Genomic DNA, 16845 nt, shown 5'->3' with positions numbered 1-16845 from the left:
AAAAGTGCACCATAGTCAGATTTTCAAGTCAGGTATTTTAATATATGCAGGGATGGACCAGCTAGCATGCAGGAAACTATTTCTAGCTAGGTACTAAATCGCCCACTGCCACTGGTTCCTAGCTCTGACCTTGCCTAACCTCTTTTGTTGACCAGGGAGTTCCACTGTGCCTAGGATAACTGCAGCAAGATTCAGATTCTGGGATCACCTTTTTATTCGTTTCCTTAAACCCCTACAAATATTCTTTGCAGCAAACTGGAAATCACTCTCTCCGGTTTCTTCCTAAAACATAAACACACTTAACTATGTTATTAAAATTCAGCCCCAGGCGTTCCATTGCCTAATGAGAATGTGTGTTTTATTATCTAAACAAGCCCTGGAGGAGTTAATGAATGCTTCTTGACATTAGGTGTTGTAATTTGATGGTAGATTTGAAGAGGCAATTGATAGTGGCCCTGTGTGTGCGGTGTCATGCCTTCCTGTCATGTATTTGTGTATTGTAAGGCCTCTTCGAAGCACTGAGCTGGAACCAGAGCACCAGAGAGGCTCCTGTTTGTGTTGGCAGCAGGTTGTGCGGTGTCAGACACCGAGGAGAGCACACACTCTGGGTCGCTGGAGCTATAGGAGGTTCTAGGCAGTGGGGGATCACACCCTGCAGAGGCCTCTAAGCAGTCGAAATTTCGCCACGCCCCTCACCCCCGCAAATTATCTCCTAATTCCCAATGCACCAGATTGTTTTACAAACTGACAGCTGCCAGAAGATGAGCTTTTGAGATACAAACTCTTATGTGAATCTGATGTCTCTGGTTTATGTACTTTAAGTTGCATTTGAATTCGTTGTCATAGGGCCCCTAAAGGGAGTAGGGTACATAGGCCGGTGCCTACTTTGCCTATTTGGCAATCCAAAACTAGCTCCAGGAAAGTCAAGAGGAGTGAAGAGTACTAAAGGCAAAGAGCTCCGCAGGCTGGAAGACCACTTCATGTAGACAAACCATGCCGGACAGTGACACCTGCACATGCATGAGGAAGAGCCCAGCATGCAGACAACCCGTGCTGAACAGTGTACATATACTTCCACGCAGAGCGTGCTGGACAGTACACATGCACTTCCACGGAGACAGAGCACAACATGCAGACAAACCGTGCTGGACAGTATGCATACACTTCCATGCGTACAGAATGCAGTGTGCAGACAAACCGTGCTGTAGAGTATACATACACTTCGCAGGGGTGGCTCCTCCACTAGGGCGGAGGAGCGTCGCCACAGTGCTTTCTTGCAGCATGAGAAGCAGAAACATAAAATGGTAATAACTTCCAGTTAGAACCATGTTATATTTAGTTGCCAGTGGGCGGGTGGGCGGGGCTACTCTGCAAGCAGGAGCAGAGTGGTGTGCCCACTCCTGAGGGCGCAATGACTGCTTGGTCGGCCCTCTGGGGCCACCCAAACCAGTCATTCGCACTCTGACCTTTCTCCATGCAGGCTGCAATGCAGCCTGCATGGAGAAAATGGCCACCACATAAGCCCCTGGCTCGGCGATGGCCCGACCAATCACAACGCTGCCATTGCAGCATTTTGATTGGCTTAGGGGGAGGAGGGAGGCTGTCTGCTTCCAGTTCCTGCTAGAGGCAGGAGAGCAGGAGCAGGCGCTGAGAAAACACGGGACCCGGCCAGGGAACAGGTTCGTTTTTAATTTACTATTAAAAAGTGTGTCAGTGATTCTCACACAGGCTTGAGAAGAAGTATGAGGGGCTGTCATACTCACACCTTCAAATGGCGAGAGCTGAGTATGCAGGCAAACTATATGGGGCAATGATGCCTACACATGCATTAGGAGAGAGAAAGGCATGCAACAAGATGTGTGGCAATGATTCCTACACATACCGATAAGTGCAGCATGATGGCGAAATATACGGAGGTAGTGGTACCTACACATGTACGAGGAGAAAGGGGTGGCATGCAGGCAAACCACGCTGGGTAGTAACATCCACACAGAGACTATGGAGGAGCACAGCATGCAGGCATGGGATAGAGTGACAATACCTACAAGTGCACGAGAGGAGACCATGAAATGGAAGCAAACAATGCAAGACACTGTTACCTGCACATGCCTGAGGTAAGAATGAGGCAAACAGGCAAGCCAGGCAGGGACTTGATACGCTCACATGCATGAGGCAATTACATGTTATTGATGTAAACCATACACTTGAGGGGGAGCATTGCATGTAGGCATACCATGCACGGCTTCAAATAGAACTGAAATGTAATAGAGGTGAAAGATTATGGGCTTGATTATGAGTTTGGCGGTCCATCGGTTCGCCAAACCGGTGGTGGAGGTGAGGTATCGGTCGTGGACCGCCACACTAGTGGTCTGACTGCTGTATTGCATTACAAGTATGGCGGTTGGACCGTTTTGGGACTACCACAACCGCCAGGGAACCGAGTTTCCTTGGGGTGGCGCGGCTGTCTGGAGCAGTGTTGCTGCGGCACCACCAGGCATATTCTGAGTTTCCCCACCGCCATCCTTTTCATGGCAATGAGCCTGCATTAAAAGGCTGGCGGTGGGGAAACAAAGGACCCCTGTATACTGGGATGCATGCAGGGGGACATATGGTGTGCTCCCCTGTGTGCATGCATGCCCAGTTCCAGCACGGCATGGACTAAACAGTCCATGCTGCGCAGGAGCTTGCTATGGCGTTCCCATTTTCGTGCCGCCGAGGGAGCGCCAAAGGACCGCCTGCCAGACGAGGAGAAAACTCCTAATCTGGCAGGAGGCCGTTGGTTGATTTTGGAGGTGCAGGAGCGGGACGGTGGAGTGCCACCCCCCTTCAGCACTACCAAAGTTGTAATCAGTCTCTTTTGCTGTTTTGCTTATGCAACATCTCGGTTCAGCTATTCATACTTATGGATAGGACCAGTGACAGCAGAAGATCTGTCAAAGTGGAAAGGTATAAATACCCGCCATGATGTCCAGGCGACTTCAGGTGGGGAAAGCAATTTGAAAATAATGGGTAATGGGTAATTTTACAATACACTTTTAACAGAAATATGCAAAAATATGCAAAAGGTTCTGAAGGGTATCTCATAAAGTATTCAATATTCTCATTGTGTGCGTACAGCCCCTGACACTTCCCCAAAAAACTTGAAGATTCACCCACCCCAAGAACAGTTTGAGAAAAGGAGGCAAATGGCGTGTCTTTTAGTATAATTTTTCTAAACAAATTTTGTAAAGTCAATATGTAATACATGCAGTTCAAAAAGGCTGCATGACGAAATCTCGCTGACAAAAATATTGTTGAAAAAAATATTCCTCAAAAAAATATTGACTACACAAATATCGACTTTATAAGCGCTGTATTTAAAGTTAATATTAATGACAACAAATATATAGAAGGCTGTGATATCACCATGAAATAATTAAGTATATTGAATTCTATTATACACTATCGTAAGTTTAAAACATATATTAACTTTAAAAACATAATTACATTTAACAAAATATCTATAACATGAAAAATATACTTAAATATATTTAAAAAATGATAACTTTCAAACACAAAATAAAATATAATGTTAGAATAATCAAAGCATTACTAAACATAATATTCTAAAAAATATGTAAACATAAAAAATAAAAATACTTATAATAATATTAATTTCAAACACTAGCTATCGAATTTATTTTTAAAGTCTTACAATACCAATATAAAAATAAAATATCATGTGAGAATCTGGGGTCCCGCACAAACATAATTGCAAATATACTGTAATGCTCACATTGGAATCTGCAATAAAAATTGTTTTACAAAAAAAAAAAAAAAAAAAAAAATATCAAGTAAGATACATTACTGCACATATAGTAAAACATAATTTACATTCATCTTTTAAAATTAAAAATATATATGCATTAAATACAATTTTCAAAAATAACATAAAAAATAGAATTTGAGAAATGAAATTCACTACTGCCACTTCAACCTGACCAACTGTGGAGAAAGTATTGGATTTGGATGGATCATATTTACTATTCCCACTCCAACATAAGCTACAATAGGGAAAGTGTTGGACTAAGAATTGATTGGGTTTACTATCCCCCCTTTGACATAATCAACAGCTGGGAAAGTGTTGGCTCTTAGGGGTCAGCTTTACTATTCCCACTCCAAACTGAACAACAGTACAGAAAGTATTGGACTTGAGAGGGAACATATGTACTATTCCCACTCCAACATAAACAACAGTAGGGAAAGTGTTGGACATTTTCACTAGTCCTACTCTAATGTAAGAAACAGTAGGAAAAGTGTTGGAGTTTAGAGGCATCAGATTTACAACTCCCACTCAACCTGATCAAGAGTATGGAAAGTATTGGACTTTTGAGGGGTCAGATTTACTATTTCCACTCCAGTAATAGCAAAAGTAGGGAAAGTGCTGGACTTAGGAGGGGTCAGATTTACTCTTCCGACTCAGACATAAGCAACAGTAAGGTAAGTGATGGATTTTGGAGGGGTCAAAAATAATATTCTCACTCCAGCATGAGAAACAATAACAAAAATGTTATACTTTAGAAAGCTCAGCTGTATTTTCCCAATCATAAATTAATACAAAATAAATTACATGTATATAAAATAAATAAGAATAAAATATATTTCCACAAACATATGAAAAATATTTTAGATTTGCTTTTTTTTTTATAAATGATTAGAAGCTAAAAATGTGAAATTAGCTCAGACAATTATATATAAAATTATATCTAAAATTATATAGATACATAAATTAAAAAAATAAATATAAAACACTTCCCTTTCTATTACCCTAAAATTCTACAACCACAAAACAAATTAAAATTATAACACATAAAAATAACAATATGCATTATTTTCCAAAATACTAACAGTATAAAATGTATTACACAAAAAATCCTTTAGAAAATATACATAAATAATATCGAAATAATTTTAAAACAATAACATAATTAACATACATATCAAAGTCACCAATTTAAAAAAAGTAATTTCAAATGAGTTGTTAACTACCAAGAAAAATTACATAATTATCAAAGTAACAAGTTAAAAATTATAAAGAAATTATACTTAATGAAAAATATTTTTGAAAATATCTGCTCTACTCCCATACAAAGCCAATAACCTGACAAAAATTTGACATAACATAAAAAAGTTTAAATATATTACCAAATAAAAAAATTCAAACCACACTAAAAGTAATTAAACAATCTTAAAATTAAAATATTAACAATTTATAACACAAAAAATAATAAACACACCTAAATATTTATATAATGCTTTTATGTACAACTATATTAAAAAACAATATAGATTTTTTAAATTATATTCCTACATTCCATAATCTGTCCCTCAATATTTTTTAGATTAAAATATTTCTGATATGATATTTGTGTCTCACAATATTTCTAAAACAATATTTTACCAGAATACTTCAAAAATGCATGTAGCCGATCATTTTATATCATCTTTATTCACCTCTATGTTTCTCCTCTTTTCTTTTTTCCTCTCCATCCCTTCCAAGGAAATTCTCATTCATTCTTCCATCGACTGTGTGTCTTTCCTTTAAAAACTTTCACGATTGGGCTTGTGGGCCCTTTACGCACCTGAATCCGCACTCCCTTCACTAACTTTATTTCCTTTACTCGCTGAAATCATCTCTCTTTAAGCTATATCCTTCTTGATCTGTCCGGGACATGCGACACTGTATATCGCCCTGTATGGATTTCATTACTTTAAACCATAAGCATGAAGAGATCCACTATGCCCTGAATCTCCTCATATTGATTCAGTCGTTCCTTCTCAGTAACATGAGGCTCTAAGAGAAAACCACAACCCCGCAGCCAGTAGGGGTCCCTCATGGTTCACTCTTATGCCCATTACCCTTGAAGGCATCATCTCCACCTTCAGCTCTCTTACCACCTTTACACAGCTTACACTGTACACGTCTTCTGCTTTACCACCTTCTGCCCTACTTCTTAATCACATTTTGTAGTCTGCTTCAGTACTACTCAGCATTCATTGATTCTTAGGTATCTTATGACACATTCCTCCAAAACTATGGGCCTTCACTTTCCCCATCATTGCACCTCATCTCCCCAAATAGTTCTATCTGCATTGCTCCTGACATCATAACTTTCTCCTCCCCAAAATAACACTTCGGGATACTCGTCAAACCTACAATGTGCAAGGAACAATTTTTGACTGCCACTACTACTGATGCATGTTACCAAGTATTCAATACAGGAAAATATGCTCATGATATTAATTTGCTAGTCCTTAGTAGACTAAATTATCACAACAGCCTTCTTGTAGGCCTCCCTCAGTTTTCTTTTCCCCACTGGTGAAGATACTCTACCATGTTTTTTTATCAGAACCTCATTAAACCCAACCAGGTACATACACACCACTCGCTTGCCTTCCTCATTATACAGCTCGGTAACTTATCAGCTAAAAGGGACCTTTTCTGGCTGTTGACAATCATATACAAAGTTGGGGCAAGATACCTCTAGCCTATTCACTATATATCAAATTATGCAAACTTATAAAGTTAGAACATAGCAAGCATTTTATAATGACAAATGTAAAAATTACAGAATGAAATAGACAATCACAGAGATAAAATAACATACTTTCAGTGGATAAAATAAAGAAAGGTAGTAATGTAAAAGGAACCCGGGAGATGATAGCTGATGGAGGAGGAAGAAAAAGATGAAGGAACAGGGAGAGCAAAAGGCAGGCAGATGATGTGAAGGTGCCTTTGGAAGAGAAGCAGTTTCAGCTTCTTGCTGAAGGACCCAATAGAAGCAGCAATGCAAAGGCTAGGAGGGAAATAGCTCCAAATTCTGACTGCACTGATAGAAAAAGACGTTCCCATAGTACATTTCTTCTTAAAGACTGAAGGCTCTTGGAACAGAGTTCCCTTACTGGAGAGTGATCTGATCACATCTGATACTTTTAGTTGAGTGACATGGTATAAGTGAGGCTAGGTCCTTCTGCCACTCCTTAGCCTTGTGCACTGGGGTTTGGCCGCCCGGGGTGGGTTAGGTACCAGTGCTTCGCCGTAGGCCAGGCCTAGTGGTCATTCCCTGCTGTGCACAGCCAAGGTCGTGGTTAGTGGAGTGGCAACACATCGTGGGTTAGGTGCAGGGCATCACTAAAGGAAAGGCCCTGTAGCCAACCTTTCCTACGTAAACCAAAGGCTGTGCACAGCAGGACTTGAAAATGAAGTACATTATAAAAAACTCAATAAAATTCAGTGAAAAACACAGCTAAAGACTGAGGTATTGTTCTGGCTTGTAAAATTCACTGAAAAACACAGCTAAAGACTGGGGTATTGTTCTGGCTTGAATGCATCAATCCCACTGAAATTCGCTGCTATGCTTATCAATGCACACAACACACACCATAACTCATGGCACCCACATGCTCGTAACACTAATTTGCCAATGTCAGACTGATAAAAACATGTATCAAGATAAAAACACGGTTGGCCATGAGAGCTATCGCATTTGTTGTGCGCATTCATAACCATAGCAGCCAAATTCCTGTTATTTTACACGTTTGAGCCAGAACCATAACACAGTCTCTAACTATTTGTTTTTTTACAGTGAAATATATATTTATTAGATAGTGGTGGTTGCCACTGTTTAGTTATGGTTCAGCCACACTTTCCATTGATGAGGCATTTTTAGATTTGCCTATAACTTTTAGCCCCATGGACAACAATTAATTGGGTTAATCATAAAAGGTGCAGAATGCCAACTTCCATGCAGATTAGATCCATGCAGGTAAAGAAAAAAGTTAAAGGGGTGAAAAATATGTGTTTTCTCACGTAGTTCACAAGGGGCAATTTTGCACACTTATCCCGCCCAAACTGATGACAAATTTACACCAAACTTGGAACGCATTTACAACTTTTCTCAGAAGAACTCTTTTGTTGGTTTGATGTAATTCTGTTATGTAGTTTTTTAAATATAAGCATTTTAAAAAGTTGCAGAGTAAGCCTTAAAGAATTACATCTTATGTATATCTTTGTAGATTAAAATCTGGAATCTTGATTTGTGGCTCATGTCAATCACTATTATTTATTTTTTACTAATGTGATTGACTCGAGCGAGGCTTTAAAAAAAAAAAATTTCCACCATCTTGGAAATCATAAATTGATTCTGATTCGCAATTTTTGCACTGTCATGTAAAATGTAAACAGTCATGGGGGAACCAACCTCTGACGTGTCTTACCTCTGGGGAGGTCTGAGGGGTAATTGTGGAGGTTTGGAAACCTGGAGTCAAACACCAGGAAAAAAGGTAGAAACCACTGTGTGAGTCACAAATCAAAAAGTGCAATAGCGCAACCCGCTATTTTAGGGGCCGTATTTGACTGCCATTTTGGGAATGATTCATGAATTGAATATAATTTGTAACCTAACCTGCAGTGGGAAAATAAATTCCATACGAAAGGGGTGGCACTACAACGATGGTCTGACCTCAAGGCATAGGCGTTGCCTACCTACAGGGGCCTGTAGCCAGACCTTGAGCAAAATACCCATTTCACACAACCCAAAGCCGTTCTCAGCGTCAGTTGGCTCAGATAGAGGGGTGGGGTCGTGTATATATACATACGTTGTAGTACAAGCACTGAGTTGCCCCTCTTGGCCCAAACACTTCGCTGATGTGCGATGGGGGCAAGAGGTACCCAATGCATATTTTCACAAACAAAATGCTTGTATTCTGTGAACAAGGACAAGTCGCTGTTGAAGCGCATTGGGTTTTGATCTGCTAAAATAAATACTCACTTTCACAGCAGTCAGAAGTGTCCATCTTTTAATGCTGGGATTACAAGCATTTTGTTTATGGCTATATGTGATTTTGTGTGTGTGTGTGTGTGTGAGATGTCATCAATTATGCCTTTGAGATGTCATCCATAATATTATAAATTGTTTTACTTCATTTAACATTTCATGAGTGATGTAATATGTGAGGCCATAAGCATGCATGATTGGAGCACAAGTTATAGTTAGGTCACTAAAGTGTAACTGCCTAATTAGAGTATTTTTCCAGCTTTTAAATGCATTTCTTATTTTATTTCAACACCTACATTTAATATAAGTTTAACCTTTATTTTTCAGTGTTTTTCTTTTTTTTTAATGTTGAGCATGTGCACAACACCTTGGGCAACCTGCACCGACCCCCTCCTCCTATTGCTGTGGAGCAGAACTTGGCAGCAAGGCCTGGCCTTAAGCCAGGCCAATGCCCAGCCCCCGTGGGTGGCCGACCCCCACTAAACATGGCCTGTGGCTGTGTGCAGGGGAGGTTGAGGCGAGGCCCTAAGCCAGACTCTGCTGCACACAGCCTTTGGCTGTATACAGTGGGAGGATGGCCGTATGGACTGGTCTCTGGTTAAGCCACTAACCAGTAACCGTGAGCACCTAACCTCTACCATATGCCCTTCAGCTTTGTGCAGTGTTGGTTGGGTCTTCGCCCAACCTACTGCAGGCAGCCATCCCTCACAGTGCTTGGCGGTTGGCCGAAGGATATGGTCTGCGAATAGACCCTTCCAATAAAAAAATATAAAAAATATTACTATTGTACCAGTACTGCGACACCTCACTGGAGGCCTCGCTATGTACTGCGGTATCAGGTGCTGGTTCTGTGGATACGTGGTTGGCCACAGGGTCTGGCCTAAGACCAGGCCCTACACCTTATTCCTGGGGGCACCCAACCCTTGCGGGTGCACATCCTCTAGCCAGGCGCTGTACCCATCTCCCCACGGGTGCCCAACACCTAGCAGGTGGCGAACACACTGCTGAACACAGCCTTCAGCCATGCACAGCTGTAGGGAGGCCCTGTACCCAACTCACTGCAGGCGACCAGCCCCCACTGCACATAGCCTAAGGCCTGTACAATGGCAGTAGGCCACTAGGTCTGGTTTATTACAAGACCCTTCTCTTCTTTTTTAAAGATTTTTTTTAGTATAGCAGTACCAGGGCCCATGATATTGTCTCAGCAGTTTTTGCACTAGTACCTCGATACCAAAGGGACGTACCTAACTGGGTACCGCTGTACCAGCCACTGTTTTGTAGTATCTGTGACCCAATTTTGATTATTTTAAATTTGGACTTTAAGGGTGAATCACTTTGAGGCCTCCCGCCCCTTGCATGGATCAGGGGGTCATCGTGTGCCTATAGTGCCTCCTTATGTGGCCTTTGATTTTTTTTTCAAGACTTGGGTGCCAAGTCCCCAAGTTCTGTAAAGGATGCCACAACATATTATCCATGTTGTAGCCAGCCAATCAGGATCCATTTAGTTGTGTTTTTTCTGTATCAGAGAGCAAACTTTCCTATTGGAATTACCATTGGAAAACACAATTGGGGACTTCTCCCCTTTCTTTTTGTTGGTAGATCAGTGTGAATTTTCCATAAAGGAGCCAAAGTGGATAAACTTTTCCTCAAAAGTTTTGTCCAGATTTGACAAATGTTGACAAAGTTATTAAAAAAGCAAAAAATGTCTTTCCTATGGAAACTCTGACCCAAATATAACTAAACAGTAGTGAATAACACTGTGGGCCTTTCTATGTTCTAAAGACTTGTGAATCTTGATTGATTTTTTAAAAATTAATTTGTGGCACTCCAGCTGCGTTTGGCCGACCGCTGCTGTATATAAACGCCTTTGGCTTTGATCGGTAGAAGCTGGCCTCCTACAAGGAGGGACGATCAAAATCCACAGCCAACGTCCACTGTGCATGACCAAAGGCTGTGCTCAGTGGAGGTTGAGTGCACAATCAGGCGATGTAGCCAACCTCCACTGCTTATGACCAAAGGCTGTGCACAGTGGAGGTTGAGTGCACAATCGGGTGATGTAGCGAACCTCTGCTGAACCCAAAGTCTGTGCATAGTAGAGGTTTAGCCCCCATGGGGGCTGAAATATAGGGCCAGACCTAAGGCCGGGTCCTGTGGACAACATCTGCTGTGCACAGCCAAAAGACGTGCACAGTGGAAAATGGCAGGCTGAAATTTGGAAAGACTGAATGACAAAAAAAAACGCTGAAATCTACTGAAATTCATGAGTTCCCTTGTTTTAACAACTACAATTAAAATGTAATTAATGTTTTTTCAGGTCAGATTACCTATCACATTATAATTAACACTAAAACTTGGAACATGATATTATGTATTGGTTCTCTATGTGTTGTTATTTAAAGATGTGCTCTTATGTGTTGTTACTTGTTGGTATAAATACTGTAAGGCCGTCAGCATTGCATTAGGTGTGCAAAAATCGGTTAGGCCTCTAAGCTGACGTCTGATAAAAAAAGGTATATCCCCAAGGAATATTCTGGAGGGATTGAAGGTTTAATGTAAAAATGGACATCAGATCTTCATCGGTGAAAATGTTTGAGCTAATTAATGGTTCATCATCGGGGTCCAACCAGGCAGCCGAGTGCCGCCTGGTTGTGCTTCCACGCCTGACTACAGCGGAGCGGGTGTCGTGCAACAGTGTGATGTGGATGAAGGTGAATGTTAAAATATACCTCTGGGGACCCTTACCCGCTAGTTTATTCTTGGCGGCCCAGGGTATTTTGATTAAAATGTGTGGTGCAACTATTAATAGCCAAGTTTTTGCTGTGAGTTGCCTATGTGTTGGCGGTCTACATGTTTCAGTCCTGGTTGGACCCCGATGATGAAGCATGACACCAACCAGGTTGGTGTGTGAGGGGTTTATTAACAAGACTAATTGAGTCCAACCACCAGGCCATTAGCCATAAGTGACCAAGTGACCAAACACAGTGGGCCAGTCCACATTGATTCTTTACATTACATTTGGGGACAGGACGCGCCCCTAAAAACCCTAGCTCTCCCTCGTGATTAGCCTGAGCTAATTAATGTACACAGAAAATTCCATACAAAGTATTTTGAATATTCATAGTAAAGTCATTTAAAAGCACAACATGTACAAATACATGTAATGTTGGTTTCAAATTTTATTGCAGATGGGGTTAAATATCGCGCCGGGGTTATCGCTATCTGACATTAAAAAGCAGACATAAAGCAATTTGTCAACTTTGTAAATAATCTGGCAGAGTCGTCAGTAAACTGATACGAGAAACTTGCTTGATCAAAGTTGAATGAAACCAACAGTTAAAGTGCTGGGACATATCCTGAAGGTTTGCGTGCTATCGGCTTCAGTCCCAATTGTTTGGGGGTTTCGGCAATTGTTAAGAATAACATTGTGAGAAATTGATTAGCCAGAAATTAAAATTGCCCTTTCAATCGCATGCTATTTATGTAAGCATATATATGCACGTTGATTAAAATGTGCATAGACAACAATACCGGATATTTTGCTTTCTATCAAATAGAATGTATTTCTCTCAGTGATAGTAGTTCTCAAAATAAAATGAATGCTCTATGTAGCAGTAATTGGTTTGACGAGCTTTATAGCTTGAACGTAGTTTTGGTGGCTATTTAAACGGGTGTTTTCTGGAAGTTCAAACTGTGACATTACATTTCGTAAACTACATTAGGAATTGTCCGTGCATTGAGCTACATTTTCAATGCTCAACCTACTTGCCGGCCCCTTGGTCACATTAAGCAACACCCACGGGGTCAGAGCGGCCTCCACTCGGAAGTATGAAGCGGCTTCCCAGGGGCGTGGCCTGACAGTCCAAGGTGGACGAGGCTCACCTTGTTCGCAGAGAGCGCTTCGGGGGCGGGGCTTGCTGCTTGTGAGCGGCTGCAGATGCGTAAGACTCGAAACGCGCCTGTCAACATGAGTGGCATCGCTTCTCCCTGATAACAACTCGGGGGCGTGGCTCCCAGCTGGGGACATCAGGCGTGTCGCCCAATGAGAGCGGTGCGGGGCGTGCCCTTCGGCTCTTGTGGGCTCGTGCTGCTCTAAGAGGCGCGCGACCGGGACTGCCTCAGAGGGTTCCCCTGGTAGGCGCGAGGCTGCAGCGGCCCGTCAACACTGCGCCCCATGGAGCCCGTCAGACGCCCGGGCCACTGCGCAGCATGAGCGGCTCCATGGCCGAGGGCCTCCTGGGCTCGGACCACTCCAAGGCCGCCTTCCTGGAGTACGGAGCGGGCACCCCCTCGCCGCAGGGCCACTACCCCCTGCACAGCTACCACCCCCCTACCGAGGGGCCCTATGGGGGCTCCGCCTACGGGGGCCGGGCCCTGGGCTACCCCTACAGCCCGCACGGACACCCGCAGCACCATGCCAGCCCTTACCTGCCCTACCACCAGAGCCAGCACGGGGGCAGCCTGGGGCACGGGGGCAGCAGGCTGGAGGAGGACACAGGTGAGTGCCGAGCCCACCGCACATCTGACTGTAGTCACTCTTAGCAGGCCTCATCTTTGCAACTGTGCCCTGCCTGTCATGTGTGCACGCATGCAACTCACCTGTGCGCATCCCTCTCACAACACCCCTCCTTGTCCAGCAGTTGTCCTTGAGTCCTTTTCGCCTCTGGACTCACGTGCAAGCATCCTACACCTCAGACGTGGTGCTCTGTGCGCCTTTTCCACAAGGATGTACACATCCGTGCATCTGCACGTGTACCCGGCATCCACCTGAGTGCGCTCTCTCTTAGATCCCTCACCCCGCGTGCTTCCCTGCACCTTCTCCTCTTGCACCCCTGACTTGCACGCAGCTACTCATCTAGTTGCCCAGTCTGCACCGTTGTGGTCGTCTCTTACACGTAGCGTGTCTCTTTACTATCGCTTGTTTAACTAGAGGCATCTTGTACCTGCGGTCTGTCCGGGTCCCCTGCTGAGACACTGCCCGCCGATCTGGGTGCATTTCCCGCACGCATACTTTATGTAAATCGTTTAGCCACGTGTGACGACACACTTTATTGAGTTCTTCGTCCTCGGTACATGGGCAGCCTTACTTCCAGTGTGCGCCCCTGGCATCCTGAGTTGGTCTTGCGCTTTCTCCGTAGTTTCCAAAAACTCCCCTAGGCCCTTTACTGTACTTCATCCTCGACCTTTGACCTCTCTGCGCCTCATGTTCCCACGCTACCTTCAGTCACCTTGGTGATCCTGGCATTCCTAATTTTTTCCTCCTCTCTATGCTGCTCCACAGACCACAGTAGGGTCATCAATGCGCTATACAAGTGCAAAATACAAAACCTCACTGCACCACATGACATTGTGCGTCCAATGGAACCCCCCTCCCTTCTTTACCCATGAACCCCAAGACTGTGTGCCCCCTCCTCCCCCACTCCTCCAATCTCAATGTCTGTCTCTTCTTCGTCCAAAAACCTACGTGATCTCCGCGCCAGCCCCCTTTGAGAGGTAAGGGTATACGCTGTGGGCTGTGGCACATGGTCTGTCACGACCTCTGTGCACCCCACACCCTCCCTGACCCCCACTCGCGCCAGCGCCCGTCCAGTCACGGCCTCTGCTTCTCTTCACCTTATTGAAAATGTTTTTTTTTACAAAGTCCAGATGTTTCCCTCACCAGGGCCTGCCCGGGATTCATGGGCTGTGAAAGTTCGCCTCTTAAACGCGTATTCTGTTTCCCAGTTGCACAAACAGTGTTATTATTTATGACTTTAATTCACAGGAAAAACACGCGTCCGAATGTGTTAATTCAGGGGCGGAGTGAGAGGTCTGCGGCGGCGCCTGTCACTTACCAGGAACAGCACAGAGGGACGCTTTCAAGCTTTTCTTAAATTAAATGTGTATTAATTTTCTCTTAGATAAGACCAACTGTAAAAAAAACAAAAACGTTTTAATGTTTTATTTGAATTTACCCGTCAGAAATTTCAAATCGGTTGTCTCTTTTCACAGCCTCCATGTCATTCTTGGAGCGTTCTGTATTCAGAGAATTAAAGTTGCGATTGCTCAGGTGCAGACACTCAGAAATATAATTTACGAGCTTCCTGCAATGAGCTATCAAGTCACACTTATTTTTACAAATGAACACGCACGTTGTGTTTTTATTGGCGTGATTGTATAGCTTCAAATATCACTAGGCATGCGTTTCGCGGCGCTATGTTGAATTCGAACTGTGTCCCTTGATGTATACATGTCAAAGAGAAACGGATTTGCTGTCTGGCACTTTAAATTCCAAGGTGTTATTTCTTCATCCGTTTTTGCAGCGGACATGTATTGCCTGCGAATCAAACGTTATATGTAATTGGAAAAACATGTATTACTTTTGGTCTTCTAGTATTTTTTTGTAAGTGGTGTCTTTACTTTGGGGCCATGTTCTACGTTAGAGTCCTTGTGTATGTATACACATTTGCGCAAAACTATACATAAATTCCTAGCGCCACACATACTAAATCAATATATGCCACTATGCATAAAATGGTATACACCTTAACTACAAACTGTGTGTGTGCATGCATAGTGCTCAGTTGTGTTTTTGCAGTTGCAAACTCATATCGTGTGTTGTTCATCTCAGCGTGACCAGCACAGATATTTTGAGGGTGTTACACCTCCGCGAGCTATGGTTCTTTTCACTGTGCACCATGGTGTGTGCCAGCTTGTATTGCTTTGTTGGTATCACGTTCTTTTATTTACTTTCTCGGCTCCGTATGTGCCAGGTGGGCGCCTGAATTAAAGCGCTCGCCTTGAACACTATATACGGGATCTGCTAAACCATAGCGGTGGGAAGCGTTGCGTCTGTCCAGGGACACTTCTGGGGGCATCCGGGTCCAGGGGCCATTGCTGCTGCCCTGGGACCCATGTCATGCGACACCACACCAGGTCCGCGGGGTGTCTCTGTGGTTCTCCGGCATCTGCACTAGTGCAAGCCGAAATCACATCGGTCCTGGGGCCCATGGCACTCCACGTCCGTGGGGTGTCCCGACGTTTCTGCGACCACTGCACTAGTGCATACCGGAGTCACACCGGTTCTAGACCCATGGCACAGCCAGCACACCAGGTCCGTGGCATGTCCCTGTGGTTCTGCGAGCACTGCACTAGTGTAAGCCGGAGTCACACCGGGCCTGGGGCCCTTGTGACTTAGGGAACCTGTGAGGGGGCTCGCCTAACATGCGTGTTTGTGTGTGAGCGCGCGCGCGCCGAGTTTCTCGTGCAGACAAAGGCCGCGTAAAACCGGTGCCACAACGCGAGCCACAGCGATCTGTGTTCTATCCGCGCTCCAAAGGTGTAAGGTGCCATCCGAACAATAGTGCATCACAAGCACAGGACATTGGTGTGCAGGACCTCACACATGCTTCCACTCTGCTCTCCATGGCAGTGTAGTAACAACTTACAAAGAGACCACGCCAAATATCCAGCACGGTGCCGGGCGCTTTCCGCTGCACAGCATGGAAATGACGTGGAGCTTAAATACTAAGTGTTATTGTTGCTTTATACTCTGTATTGCATAACAAGTCCATTGCATTTCATTATGAAAGCGTTGCAAATGTGACATTATGTAGGGCATCCAAAGTATAGTAAAACACAGCGTTTACTATATCACAAGTATATTTCTCACATTGTGTAGCTCATTGTATTGTAAATAGAATATAGCCTTGCGCAGTAAATCACACGTGTAATTCATTCCATCGTGTACTACTTCCCAAGCATGGTGTATTACATGACGTTGTACATCACAAATATAACTACATAGTATTGTACATTGGAATCATAGACATGGTCTCGTGCTGCAAGTTTAGTGCACTACATTGTAAATTATTTAGCAAATACCGTTTAAAACATTATGCCGTATGTGTATTTCCAAGTATATTACAGCACATTGTGCTGTCCGTTGCAAAATACATCACCTCAAGTTGTTCATTTTTTTTATGTAGTGTACCACAGAATATTTCGTGCAAAATAGATTATAGGGGGCCGTTCATGGCTCGTTTGGTACATT

At 43.5% G+C, this 16845-nt stretch overlaps 1 protein-coding gene across 1 annotated transcript in view; it reads left to right on the top strand.

Annotated features, from left to right (window-relative positions):
- The first annotated feature begins 12913 nt into the window (after positions 1 to 12913).
- Positions 12914 to 16845, top strand: part of DLX4 (distal-less homeobox 4) — a 58000-nt gene continuing 54068 nt past the window's right edge. Inside the window, exon 1 of the mRNA XM_078645247.1 lies at positions 12914 to 13311. Within this exon, the coding sequence (XP_078501373.1) occupies positions 13023 to 13311 (289 nt within the window). The 5' untranslated portion in view covers positions 12914 to 13022. The remainder of the gene's footprint in view (positions 13312 to 16845) is intronic.

Source organism: Lissotriton helveticus, chromosome 5_1, assembly GCF_964261635.1.
Source record: "Lissotriton helveticus chromosome 5_1, aLisHel1.1, whole genome shotgun sequence".
NCBI lineage: Eukaryota > Metazoa > Chordata > Amphibia > Caudata > Salamandridae > Lissotriton > Lissotriton helveticus.
The sequence above is the reverse complement of the archived record's forward strand: the minus strand, read 5'-3'. Positions and strand labels throughout refer to the sequence as shown.